The sequence below is a fragment of the Ostrinia nubilalis genome, chromosome 7 (assembly GCF_963855985.1).
Source record: "Ostrinia nubilalis chromosome 7, ilOstNubi1.1, whole genome shotgun sequence".
Taxonomy (NCBI): domain Eukaryota; kingdom Metazoa; phylum Arthropoda; class Insecta; order Lepidoptera; family Crambidae; genus Ostrinia; species Ostrinia nubilalis.
The window spans coordinates 628,772-646,822 of NC_087094.1; the positions used below are offsets into that span (position 1 = coordinate 628,772).

The 18,051-nt window shown below is 35.4% G+C and overlaps 2 protein-coding genes, 1 long non-coding RNA gene and 1 other non-coding gene across 5 annotated transcripts; 2 read left to right on the forward strand and 2 right to left on the reverse strand.

Moving 5' to 3' along the window:
- Positions 1-405: 405 nt before the first annotated feature.
- On the reverse strand, positions 406-6,285 carry LOC135073036 (uncharacterized). Its single transcript, XR_010257565.1, has 2 exons — positions 6,119-6,285; positions 406-621 (listed from the first exon to the last, which is right to left on the reverse strand). It is a non-coding gene; the product is annotated as an uncharacterized LOC135073036 (long non-coding RNA).
- Positions 6,286-6,391: 106 nt separating this feature from the next.
- On the forward strand, positions 6,392-7,671 carry LOC135073034 (T-cell leukemia homeobox protein 3-like). The gene is made up of 2 exons (XM_063967043.1): positions 6,392-6,803; positions 7,275-7,671. The coding sequence occupies exons 1-2, from the start codon at positions 6,692-6,694 to the stop codon at positions 7,490-7,492; spliced, it is 330 nt and encodes a 109-aa protein (XP_063823113.1). The 5' UTR covers positions 6,392-6,691; the 3' UTR covers positions 7,493-7,671.
- Positions 7,672-9,448: 1,777 nt separating this feature from the next.
- Positions 9,449-15,444, reverse strand: LOC135073038 (ADP-ribosylation factor-like protein 1). 2 transcript variants are annotated; one of them, XM_063967047.1, is made up of 5 exons: positions 15,227-15,444; positions 14,931-15,147; positions 14,334-14,445; positions 13,615-13,832; positions 9,449-11,292 (listed from the first exon to the last, which is right to left on the reverse strand). In XM_063967047.1, exons 1-4 carry the CDS (start codon positions 15,228-15,230, stop codon positions 13,623-13,625), a joined length of 543 nt encoding a protein of 180 aa, XP_063823117.1. In that variant the 5' UTR covers positions 15,231-15,444; the 3' UTR covers positions 9,449-11,292; positions 13,615-13,622. The 2 variants fall into 2 exon arrangements, with proteins under 2 accessions (XP_063823117.1, XP_063823116.1); XM_063967046.1 differs by having other exon boundaries at positions 13,611-13,832.
- A 771-nt stretch (positions 15,445-16,215) lies between these two features.
- Positions 16,216-16,334, forward strand: LOC135073677 (5S ribosomal RNA). The gene has a single exon (XR_010257693.1). It is a non-coding gene; the product is annotated as a 5S ribosomal RNA (ribosomal RNA).
- The last annotated feature ends 1,717 nt before the right edge of the window (positions 16,335-18,051 follow it).

Sequence of the window (18,051 nt, forward strand, 5' to 3'; positions counted from 1 at the left end):
CTAGGATAGCTCCTCATTTATTGAACTGCCAATATAATACAGGAATTTAACCACGCAGAAAATATTGGGGTTACCTATTTTTTTTTACGAAAGATAAGTATTCAAGGCTTTCAAGGCGATTCAATAGTTTATCTTTGCACGCACACCATACGATTATTTTTTGCGAATGACAGAGGCTTTGATTCTCAGATAAAAACTACAAATAGGTAACGTAAAGGTATAATTTCAGATTTGAGAGTTAGGTCAAGGCTTGAGTAATAATAGAGCCTGGTCAAAACACTGTCAGTATTTTTCGATAGTAAATAAATTGATCATGTTCGATAACACGTAAAGCAAAAGTCCTATGGCCCTAAAATCATCTTATCAAAAAGCGACAGCTAGTGCTGGTAAAATGTAAAAAGTATATCAGTTTAATCCTTTATTGCATCAGAGTAAAAGACAAAATAGGCAACTTTACAACACGTTGTCAACAAGGCTTGGAACCATCTTTGTAGTAGGGGCACGGTTTCTGTTTTTGGCAGGGCCAGGAGGGCCCCCTGGTCCGGTCGTGGAGACACTTCGATCTACCGAAGAACATCTTGTAAATGAGCGCGAGGAATCCCACTCCGACTGCTACTCCTCCTGAAAGAGAATTTAGCAATGCGAATGTATTATTTAACTTACTGAGTAAGGTGTAAGAACGTGTAATGAGGGCTATCGTTTTTATACTTAACAGTTGGCACCCCTGGCGATTGACAGGACCTTACTCTACAGTGGCGCCATCTTGATGAGTGCAAATGCGATAGTCCTCCTACCACTTCGGCGCTCACAAGTTGATGCCACTGTCTTCGCTACTAGCAAGTGACAGGACCTTACTCTACAGTGGCGCTAACTGGTGAGCGCTAAAACGATATCCCTCATTGAATGAACACAGAAGCTTTTTTAGAGTAAGTACACCAATTTCTCCTGAAAGAATACACTGACGGTCTGTTCGAGGAGTGTGCCTCTCCACACAACTCCTGGGAGGTTATTCAATCAAAATAACGCCACTTCAATACTCACACACACTTTATTATTAAAATATTATCAAAATCTATTACATATTAAATATTAAAACATTTACAACTGAATCTATCGAACTTCAATAATACAATGATACAATGTCACATTTTCTCGCTTTTCTACACCTGTCATTATTTTCAAACTTTATTCTAATGCTGTTTACTTTTAAAATAAAACCTGCCAGCAACATGTCATCTCATGATAAAATTCTATATCCTAACATCCCCTCTGAATTTTATCTTTATATAATCATAACAACTACCTATCTACTCCTTAAAACCCAACTTAACTAACTTACCCAATACAACCATACAACAAATATACTTTTGAATTAATTAACCTAAACACCTTACATAACTAACGTAAAATTAAAATTTCAAGTTAACTCCCAAAAACCTTATATTCTAATAAACCTACATAATTCGTCACATCACAAATGTCCACTATGTATCACTCACTATACATTGTCTAAGTCTCAAAAACTTTGTTCTATCCAGTGGTTTAGTTAAAATATCAGCCAAATTATCTTTAGTAGGACAATAATAAATTTCTAATAAATTTTTATCTAATTTCTCCTTAATAAAATGGTATTTCACATCAATGTGCTTGCTCCTCCTATTTAAGATTCCGTTTTTAATCAAAACTATTGCTGATTGATTATCGACAAACAATTGTGTTTTTGGTAACTCGCCTGTCAACTCATGAATCAAACTCTGAATGTAAAGCAGATCTTTTATACACTCGGCTGCAGATATATATTCAGCCTCAGTACTAGACAAAGCAGTTACTGACTGTTTGCGAGAACACCAGTGAATTGGACCACCACCATAAAACACTACAAAACCAGTCGTGCTCTTCCTAGTATCAGGATCACCTGCAAAGTCTGCATCACAATATGCTTTTAAACTTAGATCGCTGCCACGAACATATTTTATACCACTGCTAACTGTATTTTTAATATATCTAAAAATGTTTTTAATATTTGCAAAATCATTCAAATTAGGATGTTCCTGATGTCTACTACAATAACCAACATGAAACGACAGATCTAATCTTGTTTTGTTCACTAAATACAACAACGAGCCGATTAATTGCCTATAACGATGCACATCATCATCACCACCTTTCCCCTCTTGATGTGTATCTATCAAAATATCTGGATGACTACTGTCTTTTAAGCTTTTGTATTTAAATTTATCTAAAAGTTGATCTATGTAACTTTCCTGAAAAATTTTTATAAAATTTTCTTCAATTAACACATCAAAACCTATAAACTTTTCAGTTTTATCAAATTTCCGCATTTCAAATTCCGTTTCTAATTGATTTATTATTTTATTTAAACATATCTCATCCTTACCAATTAAAATACCATCATCTACGTAAATTGCTAAGTATATATTTTTATTTTTATTATGAAACACACATGGATCTGATTTCATTTGTATCAATCCCAATTTCTTCAAAAATTCCGTCAACCTCTTATTCCACATAAGTGGCGCTTGCTTCAACCCGTACAAACTTTTCTTTAATTTACACACCTTATTTTCTTTGTCCTTTATGTTGTATCCTAAAGGTATCTCCATAAAAATATCTTCATTTAATTCCCCATATAAAAATGCTGTTTTCACGTCGAACTGCTTTATTTTAAACTCTTGTTGAGCTGCAATAGCCAACAACAATCTAACACTTGTTGTGTTTACCACTGGACTATATGTTTCTTTATAATCAATGTTATACTTTTGTAAAAAACCTCTTGCCACTAATCTAGCCTTATATCTTCCACCAGGCTTTATTGTAAAAATCCATTTACTTGATATTATTTTTCTATTTCCTGCTTCCTCTCTTCCTACAATTTCCCATGTTTTATTCTTCTCTAAAGATTCTTTTTCTTCATCAATTGCTTTCTTCCATAAATCTTTATCAACACTACTCAAAACTTCCGTAAAAGTTAAAAACGAACTCTCTAAATCATAATCCATTAGCCTAGAAGGTAATCTCCTCTCTCTATTTGGTAAAACCCTTAAACCATCACTGTCTTCAACAGCTGAATCTTCTCTAACCTCCCCTCTCAAATTTATATTTTCTTCAATACAATCTTCAATATTCTCAGTATTTCCACCATCAACTTCAACATCTTCAACTCTATCTTCAAAAACATCAGTAACTCTTTCTTCATAAACACCATTATCTTCAACACCATTTCTAATATCTTCATTAACTTCTTCATTACCAATACCACCGCTTATAACTTCATCACAAGTATCACCATTAATATCACTATTAATATCACCATTAATATCACCATTAATATCACCATTAATATCACCATTAATATCACCATTAATATCACCATTAATAACTTCATCACTAATATCAACACTAATTTCTTTAAATAAATTATTTAAATCACTTAGTCTCACTTCCCTATAACACGTTTTTAAAAACTCACTAACATCACTCTTACTATTATTAAACGTTACATCTCTTGAATAATAGATTTTAAAATGTAAAGGATCCCATATTTTATATCCGTTATTAGTATAACCTACTAAAAGCCCTTTACTGCTTCTTGAGTCAAGTTTATTTAACTGAAAATTATTTTTAAAGTATGTTAATGATCCGAAAATATTTAAGTGTTTTAAATTTGGTATTCTATTAAACCACATCTCCGCCGGTGTTTTAATGTTTGCTGTGTTTGAACATCTGTTTAATAAATAAGCAGAAGTTAAAACCGCTTCACCCCATAGTTCATGTGGTAGCTGCATATCAAAGAGTAAAGCTCTTGTTCGTTCCATTAAGGACCTATTTAACCGTTCAGCTTTACCATTCAGTTGAGGAGTATACGGAATTGTATAATCAATATTAATACCTTTGGAAATACAATAAGTTTTAAATTGGTTACTGGTGTATTCTCCACCATTATCACATCTGAATGTTTTAACTGTTGTGTTAAAATGATTTTCCGCCAAATTGATAAAGTTTAAAATTTTAGAAAAAGCTTCGCTCTTGTCTTTAAGAAGATATACTTTAACAAAATGTGTATAATCATCTAAAAATGTAATAAAATATTTGTAGCCATCCCATGTTTCCTTTCCAATAGGACCACAAATATCACTGTGAATAATTTCTAAAGGTTTAGTAGCTCTATATCTAACAGTTTTAAAAGGTTTTCTACAAAGCTTAGATTGTATGCAGACTTCGCAGATGTCTACATCATCTACTAAGTTTCTATCTATACCTAAAACAAGGTCTTTAGTCTTGTTTATAGGTACATGACCTAAGGCACGATGCCAGAAGCCTTTAATAAGGAATGTTTTGTCTGACCTCGAATGCACGACTGACTTTGACATGTCCATTGGCAGTTTCATATAATAAAGGCCATCCTCTCTGCGAACTCCTGTCTGCTTACACTCAGAGTTCTGATCCATGATTTGGCATTTATTTCTGTAAAATTTAACAATATAATTATCATCAGCTAATTTAGACACAGATAATAAATTCTTTTTAAGTTGGGGTACACATAAAACATTCTTAAAATTAATATTGTCTGTATAAATATTTCCCATGGTGTTAACTGGATGTATGTTTCCATCAGCAGTCATAATTCTATAATTTATGTCTTCTTTGTCATTCAGATAGTTTTCAGACGTAACAATATGACTACTGGTTCCCGAATCCAGGATGAAGTCCACAGTTGTTTTTAAAGGAATAAAATTACTCACATGCTGATGTTGCTGTAGACAGAATTTCGTGTAATGAGAATTATGCTTGCAGTACATACAGTTCGTTTGTTGACTGCACTCCGTATGTTTGTGTCCGAACTTCAGACATCTGAAGCATTGCAGGTTATTATTTTTCCATCCACGATTTGCATTCATATTCCGCCGACAATACTTGGCAATGTGTCCTTTCTTGCCACATTGAAAACAACTCTTGACTAAAAATGCGTTGTCATTTGTTTCTATTGCTGACGTAGACGGCGTCATTTCAGGTTTTTCCAAATTTTGATTTTTATTTTCTTTTCGCATAGTAAGTTCTAGATTTATTCTTGATAGTAGATTTATTAGTGATTTTTCCGAAGTTTGGGTTGACTCCCACGCAGTTCTAAAAAAGGCAAATTCTTCTGGTAAGCTTGATAAAATTTTAATCATGATTTGTTTTTCGTCTATGCTGTAACCCAAATTTCTTAGTTTTATCGTTTTATTTTCAATTTCTGCTATGTCAATCATCAAATCCGAATTTGAAAATTTGAATTTGTAAAATTGTTCTAAAAGTTGACAAATCTGTGTATCTTCATGTCCTAGAAATAATGTGTCAAATTTTTGTAAAATTTCTTTTGTTGTATTGCAATTCAATGCATATACAACAAATTTATCACATAATGAGCTTATTATGATGTATCTTGCTTTTGCATCTTTTCTATTAAAATCCTTTTTGCTCTCAGCATTATCTTCCAAAACACAATCTATATCTTTCGCTGTCAATAACAATATCAATTTCTTCTTCCAGTTTGTATAGTCTTCTCCTTTTGATAACGTTGATAATTTACAATTTTCTTCCGACATATTGTTATTTTAAAATTTTCCAAAACAAAATCAGGATAGATCTTTAACTTTCATTCTTCTTATTCAAGAGATAATTCTTACAGCCCTCTGGGTACGTACGCTGGGCCCATAACCTGTTCGAGGAGTGTGCCTCTCCACACAACTCCTGGGAGGTTATTCAATCAAAATAACGCCACTTCAATACTCACACACACTTTATTATTAAAATATTATCAAAATCTATTACATATTAAATATTAAAACATTTACAACTGAATCTATCGAACTTCAATAATACAATGATACAATGTCACATTTTCTCGCTTTTCTACACCTGTCATTATTTTCAAACTTTATTCTAATGCTGTTTACTTTTAAAATAAAACCTGCCAGCAACATGTCATCTCATGATAAAATTCTATATCCTAACACGGTCCTGCAACTATTAGCTCGCAAGCACGTTCTCGTTCGTCCTATCGCTTACACCACCACAAAGAAGTAATCACCAACAAACTGACTTTTTTAACTCTCACCTATGAGCGGCAACCAATCTGCTACCCCCGCCATCACTGTCGCCTCTCCGGCTCATAGCTGTTACATAATTATCTTGGATTTCATGAAGTTTCAGGTTCTCATATTTTTATTTTGAATTAGATTTTAAGTTCACAAAGTTTTGCATGAGTTTTAATTGACATGACAGCAAAGTCCGTAAAACATCATAGATTATAGACGGTGGCATAGTTATTTGCACGCAACATGCGTGATATTTATATTTCATTACGGTTCCACTAATTAAAATTTTACGCTATGCTACTTTAATAGGGCGCAAAAACGTTTCAATAACATTTAAAATGAAGAATTTATGATATCGCTAATTACTGAACATCGTTCAGTAATTGAATCTACCCTTCCAGCAAAACTTTAAAAACTATTAAGACATGCACTGCCAAACTGACAACTTTTGTCACTTAAAAAATCCGCAAACGAAATGAACACCTTTTACCAACCAAAATGATCCGCAGGGAGTCCCTATCCCTCCACAACCACAAGAAATGTGACCGTAAGCAGAAACAGAGCAAACTGAGATATAAGCGCGACCAGAGGATATGGCAGACTCACCGCCACCGACGCCTCCACCACCGCCGTCACCGCCACCCCCACCACCACCTACACCGCCACCAGCACCAGCTCCTGGGGCTGGTGGTGGAGCTGGAGCAGGTAAGCCTTAATGTCCTGAATTATCATGGATACTGTGATGTCACAGTTATGAAGTACAGCCCACATAAATAAAGTTCTGTTTGAATGAGGGCTATCGTTTTAGCGCTCACCAGTTAGCGCCACTGTAGAGTAAGGTCCTGTCACTTGCTAGTCGCGAAGACAGTGGCACCAACTTGAGAGCGCTAAAGTGGTAGGAGGACTATTGCATTTGCACTCATCAAGATGGCGCCACTGTAGAGTAAGGTCCTGTCATTCGCCAGGGGTGCCAACTGTTAAGTATAAAAACGATAGCCCTCATTGAAGCGATTCCACCGATGCAATATCCAACCGTTGTTTATTCCATCTATGATTGCTACGTCATAATGAAACTGAGGATATTTAAAGAAGGCTTTGTTCATTTGTGTCCTACCAAAGTGTCAGGAAATCCAGAACAAAGTTGTATATTAAATAATCATATTATTCTTATTTCAGGGGGCGATGATGGAATCACGCCGTACCTGCCCATCATAGGTGGCATAGCAATAGGAGCTGGATTCCTCGCTCTACTCTACTTCATGGGTACAGGAGAGCCAGAAGTAAAAAAACCGGTAAAGAAGGTCGAACCTGGAAAAGAACGCGAGCGCAGAAACTTCTGCGACTGCGACAGGATACACCCAAGTAGAAGGAAATGGCCTATAGACGAATACTGATGCGAGACCATACCATATCCATACAATGAAACGTAACACACGACTTTAAAGCAAATCACTTGTGAATAATATGTAGGAACACTGTGCCAAAGCCAACGAGAAGTCTCGGAAATATAAAGCCCGGTGTGCCCGAAAAATGAAATAGTGATTTCTAAAGAAATAAATACAACTGGAATAACTATTGGATTTTATTTAACTTTCCAAAATCGAAAATAAACTGAAACCAAACCTACTGAGAGTAGGTACTCTTTTAGATAAACCTCCTGGAAATTCCATAGATTTGGAAGAAGTTTCACAATGAGGTTTCAGCAGTATATGACAGAATTAAGAAAACTTATGACATTTCAGATGTAACGTCATTTTAACGTATTTGTCAAAAAAATGCCACAACAAAATTCTTAAACTGGATACCAGAAAAATGGATAACGTTACGTAAATATTCCAAGAATGGTGAATTCAATCAAGAGAGCTTTTACTTCAGACAATCATAAGCCGAAAATATGCCAATAGCCGCCATAAAGTTGCCAACTGTAGCTTTGGACCAAGCATGAGTGCTAGAGGCAGATCTGGAGGTAGTTCAGGTAAGAAAACAATGTTCATTTAGTGGGGAGAGTTCCACATAACCCACTAGCCGTCCTTATCGACCAATAGGTAAGCGCAAAGCATTTTCCGATGTAAAAAAAATGGTTTATGGGTCTACCTAAAGGTGTCTACAACTTGTAATAATTAAGAAGCTTATGACAATGCTTATGGAGATTAAGAGCACACTTCAAAGCCCACAAAAACTGACCAACAGCACAGATATTGAGGATCTCTTATTTCTGTTTCATCATCAACTCCATGCAAATAAGTTAAGATGTTATTTAGCAATGTAGAAGTAATTTATAGACTTCTTTTTAGCACAAAAAAACTAACTTAAATGTCTCACCTTATAGTAGAGTTCTGCTTAGGCTAACGAAGATTAGTTAAATTTAGTCTTTAAACACTAAAATCAACCCCCAATATCTTAATCTGACGCGCTCGAGTATTTCAGACTATCCATTTTTTTTACTAATCTGATCGTCTATCCTAGGCGCGCGTCACTACATGAGCTAAATACTTTACAAGGTTGTTCTATTAGGTCTAAGGTATCTCTCATATCTTAAACTGCCACGCTCGAGTATTGCCGAAAATTCCCCTATTCGCCTCCCTAACTACAAGTTTGAACCTGACTGTAGTAGAAACCGAAAATTTACAAGTTTTTTTTTTCCCTAAGGCAACGATGGCGAAGGCATCGGCGCATGGCTGCCCATGATAGGCGGGGTGGCCGTGGGTGCTGGACTCCTGGCGTTGATCTACAAGCTGTTCTTTATGAAGGACAACTGCCCGCACATCGACCCTAAGAAACGCCGCTGGCCACTGGAGAAGAAGTCTTGGTTCTCGTTCAAATGACACAACGTTCATACTAGTAAATAACTTACCTGCAAGTATTTTTTCATTTGTTCAATTATCCGTTGAAGACACTGGCCCTTGGTGGAAGCCTTGGTTCTCGTTCAAATAACACGCAACGTGCACACAAATAACAAAGAAAGAAGAAATGTTTATTCAGTATCATGATAATAATAATATTACTTACCTGCAAGTATTATAATTCAATGGTCGAGCTATACGCTGGCACTGATAGCTTCCTAAAGCACATTTAATCTTAAATTCAAAACCAAGTCTTTTGATGGCGGTATGAAATCGTCAGATAACTTGTATAAGGAAAAATCCTTTATTTGCATATCAGATTCTCAAAATATCGTATTCTTAAAATATTAAATTGTTTTTGCTCTAATAAGTAACTGTAGGTAATTGTGTTTTAGATTTATAATAGGTAGGTACATTCTTTTTGATGATGTGAGTGTACTGATTTATTTCAAATATAAATACTATAAGGAATCAAACCTAAAATAATAATAAAATAAAATACACAAATTAATTTATGATATTGTATTTGGAACAATCTTTCTCTCTTACCGCAATAGAATATAAATTAGCTTGGTGAACGTCACTGATACAAAATATATATTAATTAATTGTAATTAATAATAACTTATGTATAGGTACATCCTTCTCCGCATCGACCCCCTACAAAACAATTTATTTCATTTAGATAAAACGCGTCGCCGCCAAACTTTCCTATGTAAATAAATAAATAGTATTCATACTGGGAGACTCGAGGATGATGCAATATAATTAACTTATCTAAGTCATGCTGGAAACTTGTTTAAAATACTTTCTACTATTCAATTTTCAACAAATACTTGCTTGTGCAGATAAATTGGATGTGGTATATTATGTATTATAAACAAAAATGTATACATAAATAAGTGGAATCATAACTGCTGACAGGTTCTTTGAATAAAATAACATACAATAGAGAATACTTACGAAATATTATAATTATATTGCTATTATTTAAATATTGGTATTTATGACCCATTATTTATTATAACGTACACATAGTACTATAAATATGAATTGATTATCCTTTGTAATAAATAAAATAAGCATACATTTAATATAACAATCGATCAAACATTGCAATATAAGAATACTCACGAGACTATAGCTATATGAACATCTTCAAGTAATTCGTCACGCATTTCATACAAATGTGCATGATACTTTACATGATAAAACACACGTATCCGTTTTATCTATTCAAAATAAATATCACAAGCTCACTTCCAAGCTATATCGCGCTGCCATTGGATGTTGCATACAAAGTGGCGCCCTCTATGTGTCAAAACTAAGTTTCACTCGTTTAAGACAATGAAGCTAGCTTTTGACTACCTATTCGTAATTATTACTAACTGTAACCCGTTGGATTTAGTGCGATCCTTGACAGAGAAGCCTTGATTCGCTTAAGGCGAAACATTTCATAGTACTCGCATAATCCCAAAGCGGATTGATTTACGCTGAACATTTTGTAGATCAGCAGGAATGAATGATAACGCCGTAATAATTATTAGAATCAACGAAAAATCATATTATACGGTTTCAGTTATTATGTATCTTTTTGAAAGTTGTGTTTGACGGTAAGGCGTCGCCAAGCCAAGACGGTCAATAACGAACGACGTTCAGAAGCATCTTAGAATTTTTATTTATTTCGAAATATAATTTATTATGTTTAATGCATATCAGTTTAGAGAAACGATAACTTGATTTCGGGTTCAGGATCGTCTCATAGAAACTACTGATGGCCAGGTATGAGACAACTTCTGGTTCGTCAAGTTCGATTAAACCTTTAATATGTTTGAAACATTTCAGCTTCCAACTTTGCTATGTAAAAATTTACAAAATCTGGCATGAATGGATCGAGAAATTGAAGGACTGAATAAACAAACGAATGTGTGAGCACAATCAAGTAAAATAGGGTGAGGAACTAGCATGTCTAGGTTTACTTGTAAAGTTGATCATATCTCTTTGCCATTCTTGCTTGGTCATATAATTGACATCGGCATTTATCGATTTGTTATAGTAGTTTTTACCAAGAAATGTATCAGTCCGCAAACTTGCGAAAGCTTCGACCCTAGTTACTGATGATTAAACTCCCTAATATTTATGAAAATAATACTGTAACATAATATTAGTTTCGATCCATTCATACCAGTTGAATAATAGAAATAGCATAGACATTACCATAGACAAGCGTTTCGGCGGCGACGCTAAGTACTAAAACTAATGGCGTTACGGGTGACTAAATAATTATCTCTGCCCCTCTCACACACTCAGTCCAGCAAGTCCCATTTGTTTCTTGTGTTCTCAGACATAGCCTGTAAACAAAAATAACAAGATTTCTTCATAATATTCTTGCAAATCTTCTTCAAATCGATAGTGGCAGAGTACCTATATACAAATGAGTAGGTCATCTTCATAGAAACGCACGGGCGCGGTTTGTATGTGAGTGCGCCAATGCGTATGCGGCGCGCACGCACACACTGACAAAATTAATTTAGCGTGGATTAGCGGGGAGCCAGTCGTGGTTGCGCCGAATTTTGTCAGTGTGTGCGTGTGCGCCGCATACGTATATTGGCGCGCTCACATACAAACCGCACTCGGTGCGTTTCTATGAAGATGACCTACTCATTTGTATTTACTCTGATAGTGGTGAATAGCCGAACGGTGAAGGGGTCGGACTGGCCGACTCGTGATCCGGGGAACGCGGGTTCGGTCCCCGCCGCCGCTCGACTATTGTGGTGAGCTCACTCGTGATACAAGCATATTTAGCTTAGTACCAGGACTATCAGTAATTTGTGTAATAACAAATTACTAATAATCTTTTATAAAAAAAAATGCTATTGCTGCACATTAATAGCTTATGAACACTATTTGACAATTGGTGGAAGCCACGCATAATAGTTTCATAGCAGTTCTGACTACAACGGAAATGTCCGTGACGCTTTATCGCGCCTACCACGGCGGACATCGTGGTCAAGTAGTCACAAAGTTTAACTTTCTCAACCTGGAGGTATGTTATTTAATATTTTTAAAAATTCGCTATCGAATGTGCTCATAATAGTCGCTTACTGTACTTTGTAGATAGGTGGTCATATCAAACAAAATGCATTTCCTGAGGAAAAAAAATGGAACAATGGAACGCGGCTCCATTTCCGGGGACTAATGTCCAAAGTCGGACAAGACAGTGTCCATTTTTAGAGGGTATGCCCAACACATGTGTCGGGGAGTCTGTATCTACAGGGTGTTAGGTAAATGGGTATATGAGCCGACACTAGCCCATGTTAACATGGGCATATAAATGGTATGGTGAAGTCAGAAAATGGATATCTTCATTTAAATTATTTTAATTTACATAGGTACAAATCGGATTTTATAAAATTTATTTTGTATGAAAATTAAAAATATTGAAATGATGATATCAAACGTTTATGCTCAGAATGCCAACTTCTCAAAATGCCAACCGCTCGCAAAATGACAACTTCTCAGAATGCCAACTTCTCGAAATGCCAACTTCGCGAAATGCCAACTTCTCAAAATGCCAACTTCTCAAAATGCCAACTTCTCGAAATGACAACTTCTCATAATGACAACTTACAATTATAATGAATGCAGGAGCAGTGAATGCTACCACAAATAATAAAAATAATTAAAAAGTCCATATATTTACAATATCTCAATATCTTTATTTGTTACTATACAATCAATCAATACACTAGGGTTGTATCGCATCAATCTCACATCTCAAATGTCGATTGAATGACATACACCTATTTGTTACAATCATTGTCAAAAATAGATAAACAAAAACCAGGTACGGTCTGTAACAGCAAAACAATTATTTTACTAGATAAATTAACACATTACAAGGGCGATATAGTTTTGACAAATATAACTTGAGCATTTTTTACAACTACCCTCATAACGTACCATTATTTTCGCCATACACTAATTTATGATTTAAAGTGTAACTGTGACCTTATCTGGTTTTTGTTTATCCGATTTTGACAATGATTGTAACAATTATATAGGTGTATGTCATTCAATCGACATTTGAGATGAGAGATTGATGCGATACAGCCCTAGTGTATTGATTGATTGTATAGTAACAAATAAAGATATTGAGATATTGTAAATATATGGACTTTTTAATTATTTTTATTATTTGTGGTAGCATTCACTGCTCCTGCAATCATTATAATTATAAGTTGTCATTATGAGAAGTTGTCATTTCGAGAAGTTGGCATTTTGAGAAGTTGGCATTTTGAGAAGTTGGCATTTCGCGAAGTTGGCATTTCGAGAAGTTGGCATTCTGAGAAGTTGTCATTTTGCGAGCGGTTGGCATTTTGAGAAGTTGGCATTCTGAGCATAAACGATATCAAATTTCTGACTTCACCATACCATTTATACGCCCATGTTAACATGGGCTAGTGTCGGCTCATATACCCATTTACTTAACACCCTGTATAACTCACTGACCGACCTCATTAGCCAAAGCCCGACGTAAATAACCTAGACTTATAAACTAAACTAAGTAAATTCGATTAAGTTCTTTCGTGACTAGAATATTTTAAGCCCGACTTAAAAAATGTCCCTCACCCTTAGGTTTAACTTTTTATTATTAACCATATCTCACCTACATCCGCTGTTATTTCCTGGCCTGCAGCGCGTTAGACAGCCAGTCCATGGCCTGGTCGAGGCCCTCGCCACGTACGGCCGACGTCTTAAAGATCTGGAAGGTTCGGTCGCGCAGCGCGTCCAGCCCCAAGGCCTGGTGCACCTCGGCTACCGTCAGGCAGCCCGCCATGTCCTGCTTGTTGGCTAGGACCACAAGGATCGCGTTCGCTAGCTCTTCTTCCTGGAATGACAATGGTGGGAATGAGCATGCAAGAAAAGAGCTCTCTCCAATGTGTGTTTTTTTGTGAATAATTTTTTTGTCTTCTATCTCATTATGGATTTAAAAAAAAGTCATGCAGTAAAAGATGACTCATTGGACTCGTATTGAATGTTTTACGTTATATTATATGTCACAATAAAGATCATGTCACTTTAATCAATTTGTTTTTCTTATTAGAACCTGTAATACCTAATACGAATCTTAAGCGCAAGTGTAAAGGGTAAAGTTTGCAAGTGTATGTTGCAAACTATGCTCAACAAGTACCTAACAAGTTATTTGAATGCAGATGAACCATCGAAAAATATTCAATGTCACACAAATGATTTTATTAATCATTTCAAGGAGGAAGAAGGAAGTATAGATAAAAAATACATCCTGTCTTAATTTTTGCCAAAACACTTCATCTCAAACTATCTTTTTATGTGACAAAATAGTGTATAAATGTTCAAGAAAGATACTTACTCTTAACATATGCACAAGTTCATCTTTTGATATTCCTATTCGATCTCTATCTGCAGAATCTACAACGTAAATTATCGCATCTGTGTTCCCATAGTAACATCGCCAGTAAGGCCTGAAATAATAGTAAAATATAAAAATTTACATGCATTCTTGTAGTTAGAATCAATAATGTTGATGTGTTTCAAATGAAATGAAGTCAAAAATATTTATTCAATTTAGACCAGTATTTTGGCACTTATGAACGTCAAACATTTGTTGTTCTACTTCCATTCCTGTCTTAAATGTATTTACTTACAATGTTGTAACTAATGCGTTAATAACAAACTAATAATTGATTTGCATATAAATTAGCCAGAACTCACAAGAAATAATATTATGTAAATTGACAGCCTTTAAAAACAGTTAATTAGAAAGTGTGTTGAAAGTACCAATATCCTCATAAAATTACTAATAAAACATCAATTAATGTTGTGCTAATAAAGGTTTTCTATTAATTTAATACAATATCTAAGTGTGCGTTATCGTTTTAGAGCCTAAAAAGTATGTTTTCATGATAAGGAAAAGATCATAACCTACAAAACAAAATGTAATAATCACCTGATACTTGTTTGCCCTCCAAGATCCCATACTTGGAATTTAAGGTTTTTGTATGTGACTTGTTCTACGTTGAAGCCAATCGTTGGTATAGTGGTCACTACCTCTCCAACTTGAAGTTTGTATAAAATTGTTGTCTTTCCGGCGCCGTCCAAACCCAGAATCAAAATCCTCATTTCCCTGGCGCCTAGCAACCCCCTAAAGTAACTGAACAAACCACCTGCAAGAAAACATTATCTGAATTGTAAAAACACGCATTTCAAGCAATAAAACACATACAAACTGAATAAAACACTTGCCCATTTTGTGATAAGCTTAGCCTATTTTAAAACATAAAAGTTGATAACTAAGGAATGATTGTATGACTACGTATACACATCCAAATGATCCCGCGTGTTTGTTAATTAAATTACAATGCACTATAATTAAATTTTATCACTTTTTACGACAAATATTGTACATTTTATTCGGATAACACCATCAACCATTTGACGTGTAACTCAAATTGTGTTTGTGTTGCCACAAGAAAAAATGATGTCAAATAATGTTTAAAAAAATATTTGTCGGCAACGGCAACGAATAACGCAGTCGGGTAATAAACTGACATTATATTTGTTTGTAACATAACATTAAAATAAGCAAATAATTCATTAAATAGTTTATAGAATAAGACCAAACTTTTATATTTACGTTGAGTTAGTTAAATAAATAAGCTATGCTGTCCTGCGCTATAATATTAGCAATATCACTTCTCCGTAACACGTGAGCTGAACAATTTTACAAGGATTATTACTTACTCGTAATTGTGTTTGTTGGGGAAAAAGACAAATTAATCGCTCAAGATTTTTATGGAAAATGGAAGGAGGAAAAATTACTTAAAACAGGAATCTAAAAGTGTACAGGTTCTCCTTTGAAAAGAAAAACTCGACTAACGTAACTGGAGGATAATGCCAATGACATAAATAAGTTCGCCTTTTGTGCCCTGTGTAAAAATAAGTTTTAAACACATAAATACATTTTTATCATAATATTATGGGTATGCATCGACTGGATGCGGGCAGCGCAGGACCGTTCATTGTGGAAAACCTTGGGGGAGGCCTTTGTCCAGCAGTGGACGTCATTTGGCTGAAACGACGACGACGACGACGAAGCATCGATTGAAATATTTTGCCTTATCTAAAAAAACAAAAAGTAGGTTAGTATTTTTACGGTATTCATAAACATATTATTATTACTCAAACTAAAGTAACTAAGCTGGAATATTATGGCTAAATTCACCACCTTCACCGCCAACGTCCATACCACGTTGAAAACACCGGTTCTCGTCCGATCACCGAAGTTAAGCAACGTCGGGCGCGGTCAGTACTTGGATGGGTGACCGCCTGGGAACACCGCGTGATGTTGGCTTTTTGGTTTTGCGAACTAATTTTAGATGATTTTAGCTATTATACCTAGCGAAATTGAAAAGGATTTAATTTTCAAACTTTTTAATTTGGTCAGAAAGGTATAACATAAAGTTAAACTACATAGGAAGTCCACGTTTGAATAGGGCATTGTTCAACCCAACTGAACATTAAAAGATTGAAAAATTAATCAGCTTTTGACATGGGGGTAACAAATGCAAGGGATGGTGTTGAGGATGGGTTTATGAAAGCGATGAACGATGTGTAAAATATTTTTAGATACTATGCGGGGTATTAGAACAATGAATCACGGGATCAATTTGAGATGGTTATTTTCGAATATCTGTCGGCCGCGGTATTTTACGCACGTTTAAATTAGACCGACATTATAAATATTGATGCGGCGGGCCGCATACCTGCAAGTGATTCACGACCCATTGCGATCGGCAGTAGCTCGCCGCTTTAATAATAGTCCTAATACCTACTCGCAACCAAGTTTTCAAAAGCCTCCATTTAACTTTTACTTAGGTACCTGAAGAATAGCATTCGCTTGTCTTGTTTTATATTAATTACACCAAACCTGGAGTTCAGGCACATCATAAATAGTATGGTTCAGGTTAGGTACTTGACTGACATGTATATCAACTGACATGCCATCGAATGTTTTGAGATTTTGCCTAAGCTCACGCGAGCTTTTTCAGAAAACACCAGCCACCTACCCTGTACCCTGTGACAGACTGGCAACAATTTCCATGGTTTGTCGACCAGGACCGACCACCGTTAACACTCCTTCTACTGCTCTGGGAAACGATATCAAACGTATCGTCTCTACCATTCAAAGAAGGATGAAGTTAATAAAAAAATAGGAACAGCGAAATCATTTTGTGCTCTAAAACCTGCAAGCCAAGTCGGCCACTTCAGCCTCCGCCTCCGCATCCGTTTGTCGGTCCATTAAATTCAACTTTGTTTGATTTCTGAGAGAATGAGTGCTCTGGTCCGGGCAGTAAACTTTTTACAAAGCAACCTTTGGGGAATTACGCGACGTGTTAGATGTGAACTAAACTAAACTAGTTCGCGTATAAATTGGTTATTTGGTTGACTCTGGGGGAAATTTTGTAACGGAGAGTAAGTAGGCCAGTAAAATCCTATCAGTCGATTCATTTGATACGGTATAGGTAGGTATTTCTTTTATTTTCAGTTTTTCAGTAAGAAAGTACATAGTTACTTGTATTATGTAGGTCACCTGTTGTGATGAACCGGAATTTACAAAATAACAACTGATTACGCATTTAGTATAATAATACGTCTAAACTCGAATCTCACCAAAACAGGAATAATGTCAGAAATTAAAATTTCATAAAGCTACTCTGTAAATAATGCTTTCAATTTTATAGGTACGAAGTATTATGTGAAATTGAACGGTAGTCACTATGGGGGTTTTCTACTTTTCAGTTTTCTATCAGCCTGTCCTTTCGTATGTCATTTATGCGTGATCATCAACGAGACGACGACAACGAACGCTACCTAAGTAGTTCAATATGATTAAATTCAACTACTTTTAAGAGGTACCTAACTTAAGTATCCGCTTAGAAAGGAGGAAAGGGAACTGAAATTAAAACATTCAGCCGTGTTGTGCAATGCAACACTGCAGTAAACGCTCTTATAATGATATTGCTTTCAATCTAGCTTCTGATTGCAACAAGCGGCAATACAACACGTAG